The 19,832-nt window shown below is 39.2% G+C and overlaps 1 protein-coding gene across 4 annotated transcripts in view; it reads right to left on the bottom strand.

The window, feature by feature from the left end:
- Positions 1–19,832, bottom strand: part of robo2 (roundabout, axon guidance receptor, homolog 2 (Drosophila)) — a 152,811-nt gene that overhangs the window by 43,895 nt on the left and 89,084 nt on the right. For all 4 annotated transcript variants that reach the window (XM_072392165.1, XM_072392166.1, XM_072392167.1 and 1 more), the window contains exons 3-6: positions 15,264–15,421; positions 14,836–14,956; positions 13,716–13,854; positions 4,949–5,085 (exon numbers count right to left, since the gene is read on the bottom strand). In XM_072392165.1, the coding sequence (XP_072248266.1) occupies positions 4,949–5,085; positions 13,716–13,854; positions 14,836–14,956; positions 15,264–15,421 (555 nt within the window). The remainder of the gene's footprint in view (positions 1–4,948; positions 5,086–13,715; positions 13,855–14,835; positions 14,957–15,263; positions 15,422–19,832) is intronic.

Genomic DNA, 19,832 nt, shown 5'->3' with positions numbered 1-19,832 from the left:
GTAGTGAACATCATCAAGAGAAAAATTGAGAGCTCTTCTTTACTTTGAACTCTGGGAATATCTGTATATTGTATCATATCTGGGTAGATGCTGGATAGTCATGTGAGTTTATTGTTTGCCAGCTCAGACCAGAAATAGCTGGTGAATCACATCAAATGAATCTTTGCCAGGTCAGAAGCGATTTGCTGAAGGTGTTTCCATTTCCTCTCAGGCATATGTTCTTTAAAACAGGAAAAACAATCTTGAGCAAGCTTTTTTTCTGCATTATTTTATTTGAATCATTCCCAATTCAAATTCATCCTTATTCATAACTTCTAAATGGGAAAAATAAAGGGCCATGGAAACCTGGCCACTGACTGTATTGGCCACTTGATTTACCTGCTCAGTAAACATTTTCATAATAAATCTATGGTTTCAATGGTTCGTTTCAAGTTTTTTTCAAAGCAGCATGGTGCTCCTTTTCTAAATATGCCCACATTAAGAATACATTAACAATAAAGTGTGGCATGTTTTAAGGCTCTATCAAGAATTACCTTGTAGTTAACATGTTGATGGAGTCTAGAGGTTCTCAGATGGGCCCACACCCCACTCGTCACATTGGGTTATACATCGTAATAACTGATTGTGGCAATACACTAATGCCACAATCAGAATGCTGCACTTAAGGTTTCAAAATGGATGACACTGTGATAGCTACAGCCAAATTTAAGATCTTCTATATTCAGTCTCTGGTCTGAACATAATTATCAGCATGATCCAAGACCTCTATTTGTTTATTTTTTTAACAGTCTCTGGGGGGACATGGAGTCCCATTTTGACACGTACCATGTTTGCTAAGATAAGACATCAATAACACATCTCTTACAGGATGAAACGTGATTCCTGTCGAGATAATTAAAATCAACAGATTAAATATACAAAGTCAATACTATGGCCTCTGATAAATGCAGAGAATGGGTTACAGAGGCAATTCTTTTTAGACCAAACACAATTAGAAACAGAGATATTTTTACAGATTCTTGTCAAAATCTATGAAAAGAAATCTGAATTGTTGCAATGCATCATCTTACACTCTCTGTTTCTTTTGATTTCTTTGTAAGTCGTTTCAGTGATAAGCCAGCTGGTTCCAGTAAGGCCAGTGCCTTCCCATTTGGATGGTTTCTGCATGTAATCCCTTTTTGGGTGTGTGTATTTGTCAAAGATACACACAGTTGGGAATGGTACAGATGGCAACCGATTTACTGCCTTCTCGTTTGGCCTTCTGCAGCTTGGATATCTCATGGCTCTCATAATGCTGGGCTTGATACATAGCTCCTAAATCATGCTCTGGCAAGGACACGGTTCCCTCCCTTTTCATCCTTTGCTCTACTCAATCTCATACACCACATTGCTAAGTACTCACTGAAAATATGGTTTCACACCTTATAGAGTGGCCCCTATTACTCTGCTGCAAAGACTTGTCCTTTCCCTCATTGTCTTCATAAGTGACTCCCTATTTCCCTTTAAAATAGCCTGATGTTGTGCACAAAACTCAATAAATTCAACATTGTCTTCATAAGTAACTCCCTATTTCCCTTATAAAAAAGGCTGATGTTGTACATAAAAACTCAATAAAATTCAAAGAAAAATATTTCTTCAGTATATATCCCTATTTACTGCACAAAGCTCTGTCAAACAGGCCAGTTTTATGAATGCATTTGGGGTTTATAACTGTTTTTTGGCAGAAATATCCTGGTGAATTTATTGTAGCCAATAATTTTAAATCAGGCTTTCTTCAACAAATATAACTTCCTGTACTCTTCTTAATACAGCTAAAATAAATATTTTTTATGGAAAATGGGATCATTGTTCACATTAAAAATTTCAGTAAGCCCCACTGAAAAGCAAAAATAAAAATTTCAGACAAGTCAATAGTATTCCATAGCTGATCTCTGGTCTAACTCACACTTGCCCTGTTTCAATTCGGAGACCCTTAATGACATTTGAGAAGCTCTTTCCTGACCACTCCAAGGGAAACACATGATCAAAAGCCTATATTTAATTCATGACAAGTCACATCTGCCTGGTTTGGAGAGGTCTCTGCATGTAACAGCAGTCAGGGTGAAAAGAACAAATGGACAAAAAGACAGAGCTCTATTCAGTACTGGCAGTCACAAACATTTCCTCCTCCTTTAAAATCCCACGTTCAATCATATTTTATTCAAAACTTGACAGCAATTACTGCCTCTTCCCACAGGCAGACTGAATGTGTAATTTCCTCCATCTTCTAGGAAGCTGACAGTTTGACAATCATTGAACAGCTACTGCTGTTTTGGCAACCCGAAGTCTATTTTTCAATTTTTTTTCTACCAGTCAATTCTGTCTTGACACACAGTTCTGCTATTCTTTTCCACTTCATTTTTTACTGCAATTAAAATTTATTTTTACTGCACTCATCTGTTTCCTATTTCAAAAGCACATCTATCTGAAGATAGCCCAGTCTAACAATTAGATCCATCAAATTTTGTTGGACTCTGACATTTTTTTATCTATAGGGAAATAAAATGAGATTCCCGGCTTTGTGTTGTTGGGACCAGTAAGAAAGAAGCTTGTCCAAAACAAACAGATTTCAGCTCTGTGTTCCAACACTTCACAGATGGCCTCAAGACTTGCAAGTTAAACACATCCTGGACCATATGAGATGAAAGTGACAATTAGACTGCCAGCCCACTCATTCATTGTTAAGGAGTCTAGAATCTCAACAACCCACAGTTTAGAGCAAAACTGTAAACATACTTGAATTACTATTTTTATTACATCTGAGCTGTAGAAATGTGTTGTTGGAGCCAGCAGCAGTTCCATCAGCTGCCTGCTGAGGTTAAGTAGTAGTGATAAAAACAAGATACAAATGATCATTTCAAAGGGAGGCAAGAGCTGAAGGTGGCTCAAATGAAACCATGACTGAGATTTACCAGTGACTATTCAAAGATTGCGGTGATGCTACTGAATGCAAACAACTCAATATAAGAAAAACATGAATATATGGCTTGACGATATGTGTATCTGTCCATTTACTTTTGAATCCCTGAACACTGTGCATAAAAGGGACTTATCGTTCTAAGTACTGATATGAATCTAATGCAGAATTGTTGCTGTTCAGGCAGGAAAAAAGTTGGTTCTAGTTACAAGCCACTATCTAATAGGTCGAGACTTTAGTCTGTCCCACTCGATCTGCACATTTCATAACCAGAGTCCCAAATAACACCTGCCAAAAGGCAAACAGAGATAAATCTTAGGATTAGTGTATAAGAAATATAACATTTAGGTGGCGTCCATTATTCAAAATTAATGTGCTAAATCACATACCTGCACAAACATAAATTTCACTGTCCAAATACTCAAAAGCTGGGCTTTAAGGATACCAATGCATATAAAGAGTCTTCTTTGTGTTATGTTTCTGTGTTAAATTTAAGTTACTGCAAACAAAGAATGTTTCCCATTCAGTGCACAGGAAGTCCTGATGAAGTTTATTTTCAATACTTTTCAAGTAAGCTACTGAGGTAGAGCTGTAAAACATCCAAAGATGAGATAACTGTTTGATCTGGAAACAACAATTTAAAGAGAAGACAACGTGATGAATTATCTGTGTTAGTCAAATACAATAGAAACGTTTGACCCAATGGTCACGGATTGTCAGCAGTCAAATGCATTAGTGTGTGAGTGAGAAGTGAGAAGGCATGCAGGATGGGATCAAATCAGAGGGATGGGTACTTACCAACAGGGCGAGCTGGAGACACAACAAAGGTGGAGTGGATACACAAAAGAAACAAAGTAAGACACACAAACATATAAAAAAACAGAAGAGAAACAGAACAACAAAAAAAATGAAGACAAAAAGAAATCAAAATCAGAATGAATGACATGTTGAGCTGGGGTCAACACACTTCTGGCATAGTATTGGCAAGACAGAGAGGATCCAGCAGCTTTTGCCCACTGGACAGTTTGCTGATGAGCTCAAAACATCGGTTTCTCAGATCTTTGAATGATAGAGGTCATCTGGTGTATACACCCACTTGTGGTTTTCAGCTACATTCAAATTCCCCAGGGGGTAGTCATTTTTGCACTTCAGGGACAAATATACCACCGGACCTTTTCTGTCTGCATTCATGAAATTTACAATTCTATGGGTGGTGTTGGTAATAGGAAGGCAAACATGTTTATCACAGTTTTTGATGGACAGAGCAGAAAAAAAGAAAAGGGAAAGAAAAAAGAAAAAAAAACACTCAAAAAACAGCATATGGGTTACATCCAGAGAGCGCTTTTCCTGACATCCCCACACTCATTAAAAGACCCCCACATATTAACTGGTTCATGTAGTGGTTCTCCAGTATTTTGTCTGTGTTGCTGTTGAGTCTTCATGATAAATGTTACTCTCACAAATTTAACTTTCAAAAAGGTAAAAAGTCCAGTCAACCTATACGTTTTTGCCTACTTCTGGCCCCCTGTGTTGCTCTAAAGTGTGCCACATGGAATAAAAACACTTGGATGTGATAGGAAAAAAGACCAGGAAAAATAGGAAAAAATATGGTTGGAATGTTTTTATTAACCTTGCAAATCTCAGGTGTTGCACTGACGGTGTGCACCAGTAATCTGTGAAATGGCTTTGCTGACTGGGTGGTTACGGCATAGCTGTGGAGGCAGACCACTATGACGGAGGTAGGGTGATAGAGTGTGGCGATGCTGCACTTGGAAATGTAAATAATTAAAAAGATTCATAGACTGTCTACATCTCCCTTATATGTCTGCATTCTGCATCTTAATTTGCATGAAGGAGACCCTATGGTAAAACCAGACAATTTAAACCCCAGAGCTGATGTAAAGAAGCTATAGCCTCAGTGGTTCATAACTTCCCTTTGTGCTGCCATGTGCCAGTTAATGGGAAGAAATAAAAAGTGTGTTTGTTTGATACCTCTGACCGTGAGAGTGGCAGAGGCTTCCAGCTTGCCCACACGGTTTTCTGCCACACAGGTGAACGTGCCCTCGTCATTAATGGAAGCTTTCTTCACTCTCAGCACATAGTCGTCCTTGTCATACTTGATCTCATACCTGTAAACAAAGATGCAACATCATGGAAAACATGTTTATGACTAGTCATTAAATGTAAATACCAGAAATTAAGCTAAAACATCCACTCTGCACACTTATGTCATTTGGACTTTATCCATTCCTGTTTAGTTGATTGGTAGTTGTTTCTAATGGTTTTTCCATTCTGCAAAGGTTCAGAGAAGCACAACTGTTCATTCTGACAACTGGAAATTGGAAATTCTTCAAAAGTGACTCACAGTACACAGAAAGGTATAAATTGAGTTAGAAAGCTCAAAACCCAGACAATGTGTCTATATGTGCCATTGTGTGTCTACAGCAAGTGTTTGGATGTACAGTTAAAAAGCCTCTATCTGGAACTGGCTATCATTAAAGAAACTATACCAAACAGCAATGTGTTATTAGTGTTTGCAGGCCTGTGTGAGCTATATGACACTTGACAGAGGGGTGGTACTGGTCTAAGTTGCTGTTCCAGTTAGCAATTGAACAGGATGCTGGTCTAGCAGTGTGTAAGTAGTGTGCTAGTGTTACTGTGTGATGGTGTCTGTCAGGATGACAACCCTCTGCTGTCCACCATCTGCCAATCACAGACACTGAGCACAGGGCTGAGATAACCAGATAAAAACACAGTGCGTTTAAGCTTGAAACTTTCCCATTTTAAGACCAAGTCTAGATTTTCTAAGTGATTGCAAAACATACTAAATGATTGAGTTTGTTGAAGAAAACTATAAAATCCCTGTAAAACTGATGTCATCTATGTAGTGCTTTGCAATCTCTGTGCTACAGTCTGCAACAGTGCCTTTTTTAACCTAATACCTAATAACCTAATAAAAGAAGTGAGAATTTCTTAAATCCTCAAAGGGACTTTAAAGGAAAAATCTGACATTATATTACCCTTTTAATATAGTGTATATCTAATGTGCCATAAAACTTTAAACCTGTAATCCAACAACTATTAAAAACACATAAAAGAACCAAGAGCAGTGATGTGTTCTTGAGCTACCGTGGAGCTAACTCTTTAGAGATTGAAAATACTACCACAAAGTTGTTTTAGAACAAACCGCAGTGGATATGTTCATCATAATAAAGAAATACATAATCCACGGCAACAGTATTGTCCTTTAAATTGTATTAATGTGCTTTACATAATAATAGAGCTTTACAGCACAGAAGAATACACTATAAAAATATATATACTTGTTAGGGGGTTTTCATAAATTTAGAAAAGTGACAGTTTTAACTGAGGTTTGTGGATAATACAGAGGAGATTAAGGTTTACTCTGGATAGTGCAACAACTATGTCTTACAGCAATACTTTCTGAAGTGACTGTAGGGTAACAGTACGCTATGGTCTATTTCCTTCAGAGTGAGAAAGACCCCTCTGCTCAACTATCAGCCGCAATGATGGCTGTTTGCCACTGGCAGCTGAAAAACTAATTTGGCCTGTCTATCCTATGTCTTATTCTTTAGCTGCTGTTATGACATTTCCTGAGAAAGCATTCAAAGGAATTTTTATTGGAGCGCATTCCTCAACTATGACTGCCAGTTCCACCTCTCCACACAAGCACTTAAAAAAACATAATGATTATTTGACTGACTCATGACTGAATGCTTTGTTCAGGAAAAAGGGGATGTACAGTTCAGGTATGGGGTGGTGTAGATAAGGCATTTATTGTCGAAACCACGTAAGTGGCATCCAAAGGAATGAGATGGCATCTTTTGAAACAGGCCTACTGTCAAATGAAAAACAAACAATCTAATAGATGGAGTATAATTCCATAACCTGCCCTCAGGATGCAACGGATGGCTCAACATGAACTCTTGACTTGAATAAGGAGGTGGAGATAAGTGATAAAAGAGTGATAGATACAAGTTAGGACAACACTGTAGCTCCCTAATGAACAATGATAAGAATGAGAGAATAAGGAAATTGTTTTCAGTGCTCTAAATCAACTTACCCTAAACAGCTCTGTGTATAAAAAAATGACCTCTGTTGCACTTTGCTGCACTTATTTTAGTTCCACTTAGAGCTGGGAGATATGGACCAAAATCTAATTAACATACTTTTAGACTGAAAGGCAATACAGGATGCATATTGAAACATTTGTAATGAATATTTAGCATTATAACATTTTAACAGTATTATATAAAAAAAAATACTGTGCTCAAATGGGCTGTATTTTAAGATAGCTGAATCATTTTCATTTACATATTTTTCTATTTCTGTTGTCTGACACCTGAACAGTTCTGAAATAGTAACTGAATTATGGTCCATTAGGACTACAAATTGACATGCACTCAATAACTCTCTAGTTATGACACTGAGTCTCAAAAATGCCCCCGGGTAAAGGCAACAACAGTGCTGTGATTACATTTACATTTGAAATGACCTCCAAATGAAATGTAGTCTAAATCTGCTGGTAACTGGCATGGGGTCAGCTGACAGAGTTACAGCTACATAAGCCTGGGGTGAAAAACGCAGCCACTGTCCTTGCACGCCAGCACTGGTGACTCTTCCCTACTCAAAATAGCTCACTTTGGTCAAAAAGTTTCTAGATTTGACTTTAAGATGTTTTTTTTCCAAAAAAGAAAAAAAAAGTTTTTTTTAAAATTTAAAAATCACAAAACAAACAACATCTTAAATGACAAATGTCTCTGCGAGTTTGCCACAGACCTGGTTTACTTGCAGACACAGAGTGGGGTACGGGCTATATTGAAAGTAAAGGTGAAACGGATATCCCTAACCCTAACCCATGGCTTCAGATGGGCAACGTTTGTTCACAAGATGAGTTCAAATGAATGTACAACTCACATATTTATTATTGTCATCAAAAACTCACACATTCCATTTCAAGTAGCAAAATGATTGTATTTATGTAAACGTTACTGTTGTTTTCAGTTGTTCTGAATGCCTGTAGAGCAATGATTAAAATTCAGTGGTATCATCTGCATACGATCACGTTTAACATGTCCATGCTGATATGCTGAGGCTACAGAAGCATACTGTGTGTTCGTTAAGTAAGTTTAACATGTTAATATATTAACATTATCATTCAGAGTTGGAATTTTGTTATGTTGCATGTTAAAACACTTAAGGGATGTGTTTTTTGCTTCTCTTTCCCTGACACTAGCTGCACCTTGCCCCTTCACTTTAACTTTCACAAGAGCTACAGATACTGTCATAACTCATAGAAACATTAACAACTCAAGTGCTCAATGAGGTTCCCATAGTCTTGACTGAACCCTTGCAGTGAGGAGAAGCCAGGTATGCACATACTGGACAACAGCCTTTTTGTTCTTGGTCGTGTTTCTATCAATCTCTCAAAACAGAACCTGAGGCTGGTCCATGACTTATTAAAGGGACATGAGTGCAATCAATCTGTAATCAACTTCCTATATAGAATTCGCCTAGATGACAAGATGAGTGGAAAAACTCAGGGATAAGAGGTAGTTGTGGCCACATACACATAAGTGCACAAAGCGAGGGAACAGTAGCTCTTTATGGACTGGACTCGGGGAGAGCTCTGTTCTCTATTAGGTGAGGAATGTAATTGCACATATAGAGAAGTTGTGGAGAGGATGGGTGAGCCAAGTTCCCCTGCTGGACTCTTCCTTCATTTCAACCAAAGAGGGAACACTGCACATGTACACAGAACAAAGTAGACTATTATCCAACACATATCCACACTTCTTGTAAAAAGAGTTTTACACACATGTGCATGGATGAGGAGTGATGGATTATGTAAGCAAATGCCAAAGCTAAACAGTATTTCTTTTTTTTTTTGCTTGTCAGCTTGATATGGTTGCAGTATGAGAAATTTACTGGGCACACTTAAAAAGCAATACATCTTATAAATCTTCCAGATCACTGTAGTGAATTTGTCTTTAAAGTGTCTGTCAGGAACACAATCATCTATGTTCAACCATCACAGTTGTGCCACATTAAGAGATTGTTATCTTTTCACTGTAAAGAAATTACTGTGAGCGTCCACAAAATGATTCAATGAGATGATCTTTTCTACTGTGCCTCTGTAAGTACATCTGAATTAAACTGGTGGTGGACAGAAGGGATGTTTGCCAACTCTGAGCACAAGTCAGATTCAAGATACAATAAGGGACTAATTCCAGCTTGGTCTCTGCCCTGACTGCTCTGGCACAAAGTCCCTTCTCTGCTTCATTTCACTCTGACAGTCTGATCCAGTTGCACACCATCTGACTGCTTCGTTTCCTCACCCTGATCAAAGGAGCTGAAGTCTACCTGTTCAGACCTTGTCACCCATAAGAGGGAATCAATTACCCACTATCGCTTCTCATCTTGCTTCAGTTAGGCCTTTAGACAGACCTGCCCTCCCTCTGTTCCCTGGCACTTCTCATGGCCAACAACCCCATGACTTTCATCACTTCATCCTACATTAATCACAGAACAGTTTTGCAAGATTTCAACCTTTATTGGCAGTTTATGGGGAAATTTTTAACCTGATATATATTTTCTGGGGAGTTACTTCCCCGTGGTCTCAAAGCAACAATGGCAACAGTGCAATTTTTTTACTAAATCAAAATGGTAAGGAGCAGACATCGCGGTTTTAGCGGAAAAAGTTGGAGAAACTGTCAAATTGGAACAACAGAACAGAACTCACTGACCAAAGCTGGAAGCCATTTACTCATTCTTTCTGTAAGTACTTATGTATAAGTTGTGTGTGAAGAACAGACAGTGCACAAAGATGAAAAGTAATAAGAAAGTCAAACATACAAGATGAGGTATTGGTGTTTTCTTAACAGCAAAGAGATACTTTTGAAAACCATCCATACATTCTGAATGATCCACAGCAGATCGTCCAAATCAAATCAAGCGGATTAATTCAACTACATTTTCTATTATCGATAATAACTATAGTATCTATCTGTATCAATACACCCTTAAATAAATATACTTGATTAACCTACTGTTTCACTCAGCTCCCTTAAACTTGCCCTCATAAATACCAGATGTATCCACTTATATATCAAGGAAAGTAATGGAGACAGGAAACATAGCCTGTCGTCTTTTCATTCTGCTGAGTTGCAGAGGTGAGAAATCACTGAAACTGGATGGTCAGCATAATCTAGGCACTCCTGTCACACTAGCTTTAACAGCTCTCTCAAACAGAATGACCCACACACCTCTCAAACAAAAACACTCGCCAGCGTGCAGGCACATGCACACACCCCAGAGGAATTTAGTCAGAAAGAACGGCTTTTCTGCTGAATGTTGCAAGGGCTGTGCTGTGGAGGTCAGCAGGGACAGGAGGCCAGAATACAGATGGACCACGAGAGCAGAGAGCCTCTGATAAGGCACAGAAGAGGGCACAAGGGTCCAGACTAAATGAGGTGAGGGTGCAATACCAAAGGGAGGGGAAGACATGGGCTACACATTGAGCTGGTAGGCAGAGGGAGATAATACACACTGCCAGAGCCTTTTCATTGAGTTGCTACATTATGGTAGAATCTCTTCCATAATGAGACACAAAGCTCTACGGTGCTCCTCTCCTGACTCTCTGATGTTGCAGCTACTGTGCTTTTTTCAAGATTATTCAAGGCTCAACAGATGGTACTTAATCTTACACTGATGTTATTCCACACTTAGGAACAAATAAGCAATTGGACAAAAATTCAACAATATGAAATATGGAGGATGTTGATTTCAGCTACATTACTCCTTATCTGAATCCAATATCATGCACATGAGTAAAAAAAAAAATCAACCTTCATTCTAACTAAATTTATACCGGGGAGCTTAGGCATATCTTAATATTACATGTGCTGGTCAGTGATTTTTATTCCTGCCTAAAGTACAAGTAGGTGATTTTTCTTCTGCTGCCTTGGTAATAATTACAGCCCTGATTACCTACTGCTTTTCAGCACACTTATGTGTTCTCATAATTTATGTCCTGTCCTGTGTTGTAGTGTAATTGGTTTAGAACACAGTTTACAGTTATAAAGTCCTATTTTGGAGGCAAGGGGATGAAGAATCAAAGAAAATACAGGAATCCACAAGCTGGGCTGGTCTAATGTCAGCTAAATCTTTTCCTCTTTATTTTCCTTCAACGGTTTTATAGCTGTGAGGATTATGTTATAATTGTGACACTGCTGGCTACAGGTAATGACTTTGTCTTGCCTGGTATGCCTTCTTTTATGTAATTTCCTGAGAACTTCCTATCATTATTATGCCAGAGAACATTGTTCTCCCCTTTAAAGTTAGTCGTATCCAGAAGGAGAAGAGTTTTGCACTCTCTTCCTGGAATATTAGTAGCCTCAGAACTGGACTTATGTGAATTTTTGGGATATGTTTTGACTAAAGAATTTAACATCCTCGTTCTGTGCACAAACAGAACTATGTTTACTACGATGATGCTCCCAGAGAACTTTCCTGTTTAGAATAAAGTCAGGTGTCAGAGAAAATGTTTACTTAGGAGATAAAGGAATATTTGATGTCATTGACAGATATTTTAATTTAAGATGTCAGACTATTTACTCTAAAAGACTTTAATTTAAGTAATGTCAACTACATACATGAGCAATTTGTCGTCATAATCTGAACTTTAAAAAATGATTGTTCTGTCATCTTGGTTATTTTATCTATCTAACTTTTTCTTATTACTAACAAATACAGTAAATCACCCACACATATATAAATAGGCAACACTATTGTCTTTGCCTTTCAATTGAAAGCAGTCTTCTTCTGTCACTGTCTCCTCCTCCATCCCATTGAGACTGAAGCCACTGCCATCTTGGCTCTTTATGCCTACACTGTATATGCCAGTGTGCATGTGTGCTTGCCTGTGAGGCAGCTGGAGTCACTGAGCACATTAACAACCTGTTTACTCAGCTGAGGCTCCATTTCCCTTCTTCCTAGTATAAAAGTAGCACAAGCAGAAACCCACAGAGAGACTCAGGCATGTAAAGGGACCAGCAAAGACAAGTTGAAACAATCTGACGGTAACAAGGAGCAGTCTTGTAAAGTCTCTCTCTTTCAACAGCTTATAATAATAATAAGGACAGAGTAACTTTTTCAGATACAGAGCAAACAAAGACCACTCCCCACTGCACAGAGGCCTGTTTGATCTTCTGTGGACTTTTATTCCTTTGGTGAAGATACAGGTGGAGGGGCCCAAAGTGTGATGCCTCAATGGCAGCATTTTTATTTAATTCCACTTCAGTGCCTTTTTCATGTGTTAAAAGTCCTCTGCCAGTCAGACAGAAGCTATTTTTGATGTTTACTAGATGATGATAAGGAATAGAAACAGACAGTCACTTAACAATATGAAGAGTCACCACTTTTTGGAGGCAACAAAGGCACAAAAAAAAAAGTTTTAATTAAAAAATGATCTGAATCTTCATGCTTATTCAAAGCAACATTAGAATACTTAAATGTAGCAAATAAAATATGAGTTCTTACACTGCAATTAGAAACAATGCAATTATTTATCATTTATTCATTTATGTAGTATCTTTTTCATCCGTATCGTGCCTAAATAGGGCCAAACTTCAAACGGATGATATGGTTAGCAAGGACGTCCAACTCTGTTATAAATCTGTTAATTAGTGTACAAAATGAACTAATTTGAAGAGCCAATTCCCTATCAAAGACTTGAGTGAAATACTTTTATGTGTTTGGCTTGGCATGGGGCTCATATTCCACTGCCCAGTGAACCAAATCCTTATCAGGCACAAACAATCCGCCTACGCTCAGCTCTACAGCTAGCCTTTGGAGATGTCAGGTCCATTGAGTGTATGTTTTATGAGGTTATCCAAGTAGCAAGTGACTGGCCTGCTGGCTGATAGAACACTGGTCTCTTTGAAGTCCACTCCTGATGGTAACACTGCTGCTGACCGTGAGTCAAGTAACTCACAGTGAGGCAATAGGTCGAGACACAGACGACCCAGAAACAACAGTATCATTATATCATCAGTGGTGAAAGATACACGTTGTTGGCAGTGCTGCGTATATTTCTCTTTAAATTACAGACTTGGATTGCTTTTCTCTCATGTCAGTTTCTGTATTTGAAAGTGTGACTAGATGCACGTGTCATGTCTGTGAGGACACGCCGACTGAGTGGGGTTGAATGCGTATATGAGACAGTGATTATCTTCTTCTTCAGAGTTGTCAGTGCCAAGTATTCCTCTGGACAGCTGCACCTATGTAAAAACATTTGAGGGTCATGTGAGCTGCTTTACTCACTGTCTTCACATCTCGTATCATTCTGTCTCTGTCTCTACATGTCTACTAAGCAATGTGCTTAGCTACTTACTTGCCCACCTACCTATCACTCAGCCTTAATTGTTGGTCATATCTGTTTGTCCTCACGCAGACCCCTTAGCTGACAGGAGACACTGTGTCATCCTGACTTCTGGGGCATCCACGGGTGAAGTCATTTCTTTCCTAGATGTGTAACGTGAGTTGTGCATAGCTAATAGGGCTATTTACTGTTTCCGACAGCCACACCAGGTGAGAGCTGGAAGCGTGAGTTATCATCAGTTTGTAATAGTCACTGAGACTGGCATCATTGTCACCACAACCCCTTTCAATTAAGAGAACACTGTCACATCAGTGCTTAACACTGCCTTTTTGAGAGCATTCTTGTTAAAGTACACACCTCCCTCGAGGAACATCAATGTCATCTTTCCTCCAGCGTACGTTGGGTTGGGGGTCCCCTTGTACCTGGCAACGAAATTCCACCATTTCCTCTTCCAAGACCACCTGGTTGATGGGCCTCCGCAGGAAGGTTGGTCTCTCTGCAGGATGCGTGAATAAAGAAATATTCAATTGTATCAGTTTTCACCAATACAGTTCTTAGATCATTCCTCACAGTTAGGCCTTTTAGCAATTAACAATCAAATTGTGAAACTACAAATATTTTAGATAATGGTGATTATGGTTGCACAATTGTCAAAACTATCTTCATTCAACTGTGTGAATACAGCTAGGTGAAGCTGACAAAAATGTCACATTTAAAGGCTTTCATCCATTTAATAGAGCAGAGTAGGGTTTGAGCCCTTTAATGACATTATCTCCCAGCGTGGCATATCTGCCATGTGCCATTTTTGCTTGGAAAGCCTGAAGTGCAAACAGACATGAACATGCGTGTCTTTTATTTATGTTCTTCTACATATTTTAAATACATGCTGTCATTCTTTGAGGATTTGGTGAATTGGTAAACACGGATTACAAGGATAGCATAACATTGGCCTAAAAATGAACAAAGACACTTCAACTGTTAATCACAATTATTAGAATGACAAGCATTGATCTACTAAAATTTCATAATCATGACAGCCCTATTCACAGTACCACCTTCCTGAAGCATTATCCTTTATCCTTTATATTGTCCAATCCCTCATATTCCGTTCAATAGCATTTTGTGACCTATATTTTATTTTTGTTCTTTCATAATCATTGCATAGGAAGAAATATAGTTCTAACAGTAAGGCACTATTGAACTATTTTCTTCAACTAACTTACTTTTCACTGACTCTTTATAATCCCATGACAGCTTAATGGCAAACGTGAAATAGGAAGTATAATAAATGTGCTCTAAATTCAGTGTAACTGAATAGGTAAAGTGTGGCAAAAAGCATACTTATTAGAGATTAGAATTCAATTGTGAGAGACCTAGCTCTGAAAGTGTCTCTGGTATTTTATGAGGGTATTCAAAATCATGAATAGATCTCACCCTGGTCCAGTACTAAAAATACACAAGTTTCTGGAGAGCATACCAAACACTGTAACTTGTGCAGTCTCACTGTCCCGTTCACCAACCATGTTGGTACCCACACAGATGTACATGCCAGCGTCGCTCTTTCGTGTATTGGAGATCATAAGCTTCCCTCCTCGAATCTAAATGAAGGAAACAAAACAAAACATGAAAAAAATTAAATACTGAATGATTGTCCTATTAAATTCACAGATGATACATTTTGAATATATCGCCATATTTCTTTTTAAATTTTTTCTCCTTCATTCACTTTCCTTATCAAAACATTTCAGGTTACAAGTTGAGTAAGAGTTCTCCTTAACTGCTTCAGTGTGAAAAATGTTCAATGGCAGACCATTCAAGCAGACAATGCTTTTTAAAAATACATTTTACAGTTGACACTGATGCTGCTATGTTATGTCTATTAAAATTGTTTGTTACAACACTCACAGTGATCCTATCATCCTTGTCGTCAATTCGCACTTTGTCCTTCTTCCAGTAGATGGTAGGCTCGGGATGACCTCTGGGAGGGACACATTCAAGAATTGCTGGCTCTCCTGCTGCCACCACCACATCAGTAGGATTTTGTCTAAAGTCATCTCGCAGCACTGAGGGAAAAAAGAGGAAGTTGATTCAGAAAGAGCAGCATTGTAATGCATACATCATAACTAAATTTCAGTGCCTGAATGTTTTAAATTCATCATTTTAAAAATGTTTACATATATGTAATGAATTGTGTGAAGAATACAATGTGAATGTGGGCAGCACTTAGCTGCTATTTAAATGGGATGTGCAGCTTCATCTGACTGGGTAAGCAAAGTGAAAGCTAATTGGAGCTAATGGAGGTCCCTGTGGAGATAGCAGAACAAACAAAGGCAGAATGCCCTAAAGCCTGGTGTCATTCACTTGTGAGAGCTCACAGGGGTGCAATAATGCTTCGTTTCTCTAGCATGAACACATACACACTTACACAGAACCAAATGCATGCTAACACGCAAAAATCACTGGGTGGTCTGATGAACCACTGTAACCCTGAATCTAATCACCCTCAGGTAGGCCTTTCATCAGAGAGATAACCTCTCACCGTGCATAGTGTTCAGAAACGCACACAACACCAGCTCATTATCAAACAAGGAGGGCTACTGTCACACACACCAATGAGCACAGAAATGCAAATGTGAAAGCACAAACAAGCACAAAGCCACAAAACTACCAATAAGAAATGTAAGTCCAGTCCAGAACAAGATACAAGTTTCATACAAATGAGGCAACTTAAAAATGTAGTCAGCCTAATGTAGTCAGAGAAGGGGTTTAAATATATAAACTTGGGCTCTCTTTGGCTCTCCTGCTGTGTACTCAAACAGACTTCTCTCTGTTTAAACTATGTTAAATCTAATCCTTGGAGTAGCACTTTAGGAACGTCAATGTCAGCAGTGTGTCCATCATTGAAGCAGGGACATAGGATTCCTCTGATGGATAAAAGGACTGAGCTTGTTGGGGGATATTTGAAGATGCTTAAGAAGGGCTAAATTAAGGGCAGCGCCACAGGTTCTTATGTAAATTCCATGTGGCACAGGAGACAATGGTAAGCTGGGCCAGGATTATAAGAGGGGATAACTGGTCCCTGTGCTCCTGGCTTCTCTCATCTCTTCATTCATTCTTTTTACCCTCTACAGAAAGCCGCACAGCCATTGTTACCTTATTTATTTATTTAGAGCAAGGGGCGGCAGAGTGGAGGAAGGGAGGAAGCTTTCAACCCAATTATCCTGGGGATGCACAGGGGCACAGAGTGGGACTTTTGTGTGACATGAATTCAAATGAAACCTTTACACAGGGGTAATGGCAGAGAATACAGAAGAGGTAGAGATAGAGATTTTCTCTCTTATGCTGGACTGCCCTCTAATCTAAAGAGCTACAGTAATTAGTCAGCTCCAGCGCACTGGACCCCCTAGCCAGTCTGAGCATAACAGCTACCACCACTGGGCACCCAGTATTTGCATTACAAACAGATGTCCTGCAGTTTAAAATCATAGCCTGCTTTGGACCATACACAGACTGTTGTTTTCAAGATCACATTGGCTTTAATTGCTCCCTTCCATTCATCGCTGATAGCACCCATGGGATTTTGTCGGAATCAATTTTGTTTGAAACGGAGCAGTGACAAAAGAAGCACACATTAGGTACATCATTATGGTACTTGTGCCATGCTGTCTAATTTAATCTAATACTGGGCACTGTGTCACAGAAAATGCATCCCTACCCTGCAATCTAAATAAATACACTCAAGAAAATATAAACCAAACGCAAATTAACTAAAACCGAGTAGCCACACAAATTAAATCCAACATATACACGTAAGCACTTGTTGAGGACAAGATAAACATTTGTTTACAATGACAACACCCACCAGGTACATCTACAAAATAGATGAGGGGAGCAGCCAATTCAAATACACTTTAGTTCAACATTATATCCTAACACTTAAGCCACATTCATCAAAGGCCAACATCATCCAACAGTTAAAGCTCACACATACACACAAATATATTCACACCTCATTCTTGTTTGCTCCGTTTTATAACAGTATGGGCATATTTTTCTTCCACGGTACTATTGCTGCCTGAAGGCACCTCCCTGAGTGGCTCTATGTCAGGTATTATAAGGCAAGTGAATACTTTTATATTAGCATCATAAGTAAAATGTTCTTGGTTTTTTTTCTCTTGTTAGTGTGGATGAGATGCATCTGATATGAGTGTATCATTAATTGGGTCTACGCATATGCTGTCAGAATATGAACTCTGGCTCCAACTCTGAGGCCCTGTAGGCATTTAGACCCGAATCAGCCAACAGACGTAAAGTAATTGACTTTCTATCCCCCTGAAACACTCAGCTTTTCTTCCACTGAAAACATTTCACCTCCCATGGAGTTCCAGCAGGCTGCAAACTGCAGCCTTGCTTACTTGCTTATTAATATTTATATATTTTTACATTTACACCCTCTGTTGGCAAGTGCTACATCTGTCAATCCAGCTGCGGGCTAAAAAGAACCCATGTCTGAAAAATATTAATATGTCTTTGCCTCTCAAACTTATTTATTTATTTCCCAAATATCAGAGGAGTGAGCTTATTTGAACGAATGAGCATCAGGCAGGGGTGCAAAGCATTGCAAATATACAGTTTTTTCAGCTGGCACAGTGCCAGCTGTGAGAGGGAGTCAGGTTGCAGGCTGTGAAACAGCCAAGGGGTTGAGAGTGGAAGTCTTTGGCAATACATAAACACAAAGGAGATACCAACACAGCTATTTTTTTTATCTTAGGTTGTCCTACCCTAGCTGAAGGAGCTGTTTCAGCAACTATTAGGAAGGTCTAAAGTTGGGTGTGATTTTTTTTACTTTTTACTTAAATTCAGCTGAACACATATACAGTAGATGACAAAACAAACAAGTATCATCATAGCACAAAGGTGGCCTAGCAAGGACAGGATGAGGAATAATATTTTGTATAGTTCACCACCTTTTACTCCAGCCCAAGATATTTCTCACTGAAGGGTGACACTGCCTGTCGGAAAGATTAGTGGGGAACCTTGACTAAAGCGTCCGGCTTGCATACTGAGATAAGTGCTGACAAACATATTCACCTAAAAGAGTGCACCTTGCTTGGGTGGGCTGCTCATACTGCAGCAACACTACATATGTCTAAAACCAATTTGTGACATTCCCATTACTTACTAGAAATTCACCACAGATGCAAAACTAAACACAAAACTGACAAACCGTGACACATTCTTAAAGGTTGCAGGGATTATAATCTTTTTATAATGCTGCAAATGTGACTGTTTTTGTATGTTTGTGTGGTTGCTATTACTTTTCTCTCCCTGTATAACGCAGAACAAACCCTTTGTGCTTTTATAGACATTCTCCCAGGTCAGAGGCTACGAAACACATAGAGAGATTACAACAGCTGCAGTCCTGGGGCCATACCCCACGACCCAAACCTACCACCTTCAACGCATACTCTGATTAGAAAATAAACCATGCACACAAACTGGGGGAGTTGTAGAGAGTTTGCTTCAAGCTATTATATACTTTCATTCAAGTGTTTTCGCACTCCATCTCATGAAGTGCTATTACAATCTCACCATTTTCAATTCCACCCTTAGAGAAGAAAGACAAGATTTACGTCGCTTGACAAAACACACCAGACCTACTGTATGTGCTGTCATTGATGTTTTAGCATTACTATTGACGCTGAAGGCAGGAAAAGGATAATACCTCACTATATAATACTACACTGACAGGAGATAAACTCCATGTGTCTAAATGCGAGCCTTTTGGCTTGCTATGACTGGCTCATTTGCCCTCCCACCAGGCAGAGCTAACCTTTGCCCCTCATCCAGATGCAGAAATTACCCCCTCAGCAGGCAGGCAAGCAGCAGCTTCACACATATCCCCCATATTCCTGCACAGAGGGGTTGCAGGTCAGACCAGAAAAACAGCTGCAAAAATATGTCTGTCTGGCAGTGCCCAAGGCAGTTCCTCCTCAGAGAGCTGAAGAGAGATTCATCCTCTAATCATTAGCACAACTGATAACCATCTCTCTCTGTCTGTCTCATTTTCACCATCATCAGGGGTCATTCTAGGACTTTCTTTTTCCTCCAGCTTCTCAATTAATAACTGTTTTCCATATCCACAGTGTTGAGTGATGCGTTGCATCTTGCCCCCGCCACTCACTCCCAGTTGCTTGTCAGTGCTCTCTCTGCACTGACTGCAGATGAGGTTTAGCAGATGAAGCCATATACATGCACACCCAGTCATTCTCCACAGACCATGGCCAACTCTGATACAATCTCCACCACCATTCTCCCTATCTGCAAATCCTGAACTGAGGGATTATAAATAACACTGTCACTTTCACGGATAAGATAGAGGTAAAATGGAAAATAGTAAAAGTAAAGAGAATCATACTGCTGGCAGTGATATTGTGGTGGGTGGGGGGGGTTCTCAGGTGGTGATACCATGTG

Source organism: Leuresthes tenuis, unplaced genomic scaffold, assembly GCF_036924035.1.
Source record: "Leuresthes tenuis unplaced genomic scaffold, fLeuTen1.0.hap1 SCAF_9, whole genome shotgun sequence".
Taxonomy (NCBI): Eukaryota; Metazoa; Chordata; class Actinopteri; order Atheriniformes; family Atherinopsidae; genus Leuresthes; species Leuresthes tenuis.
This window is presented reverse-complemented; position numbering and strand designations above follow the sequence as displayed.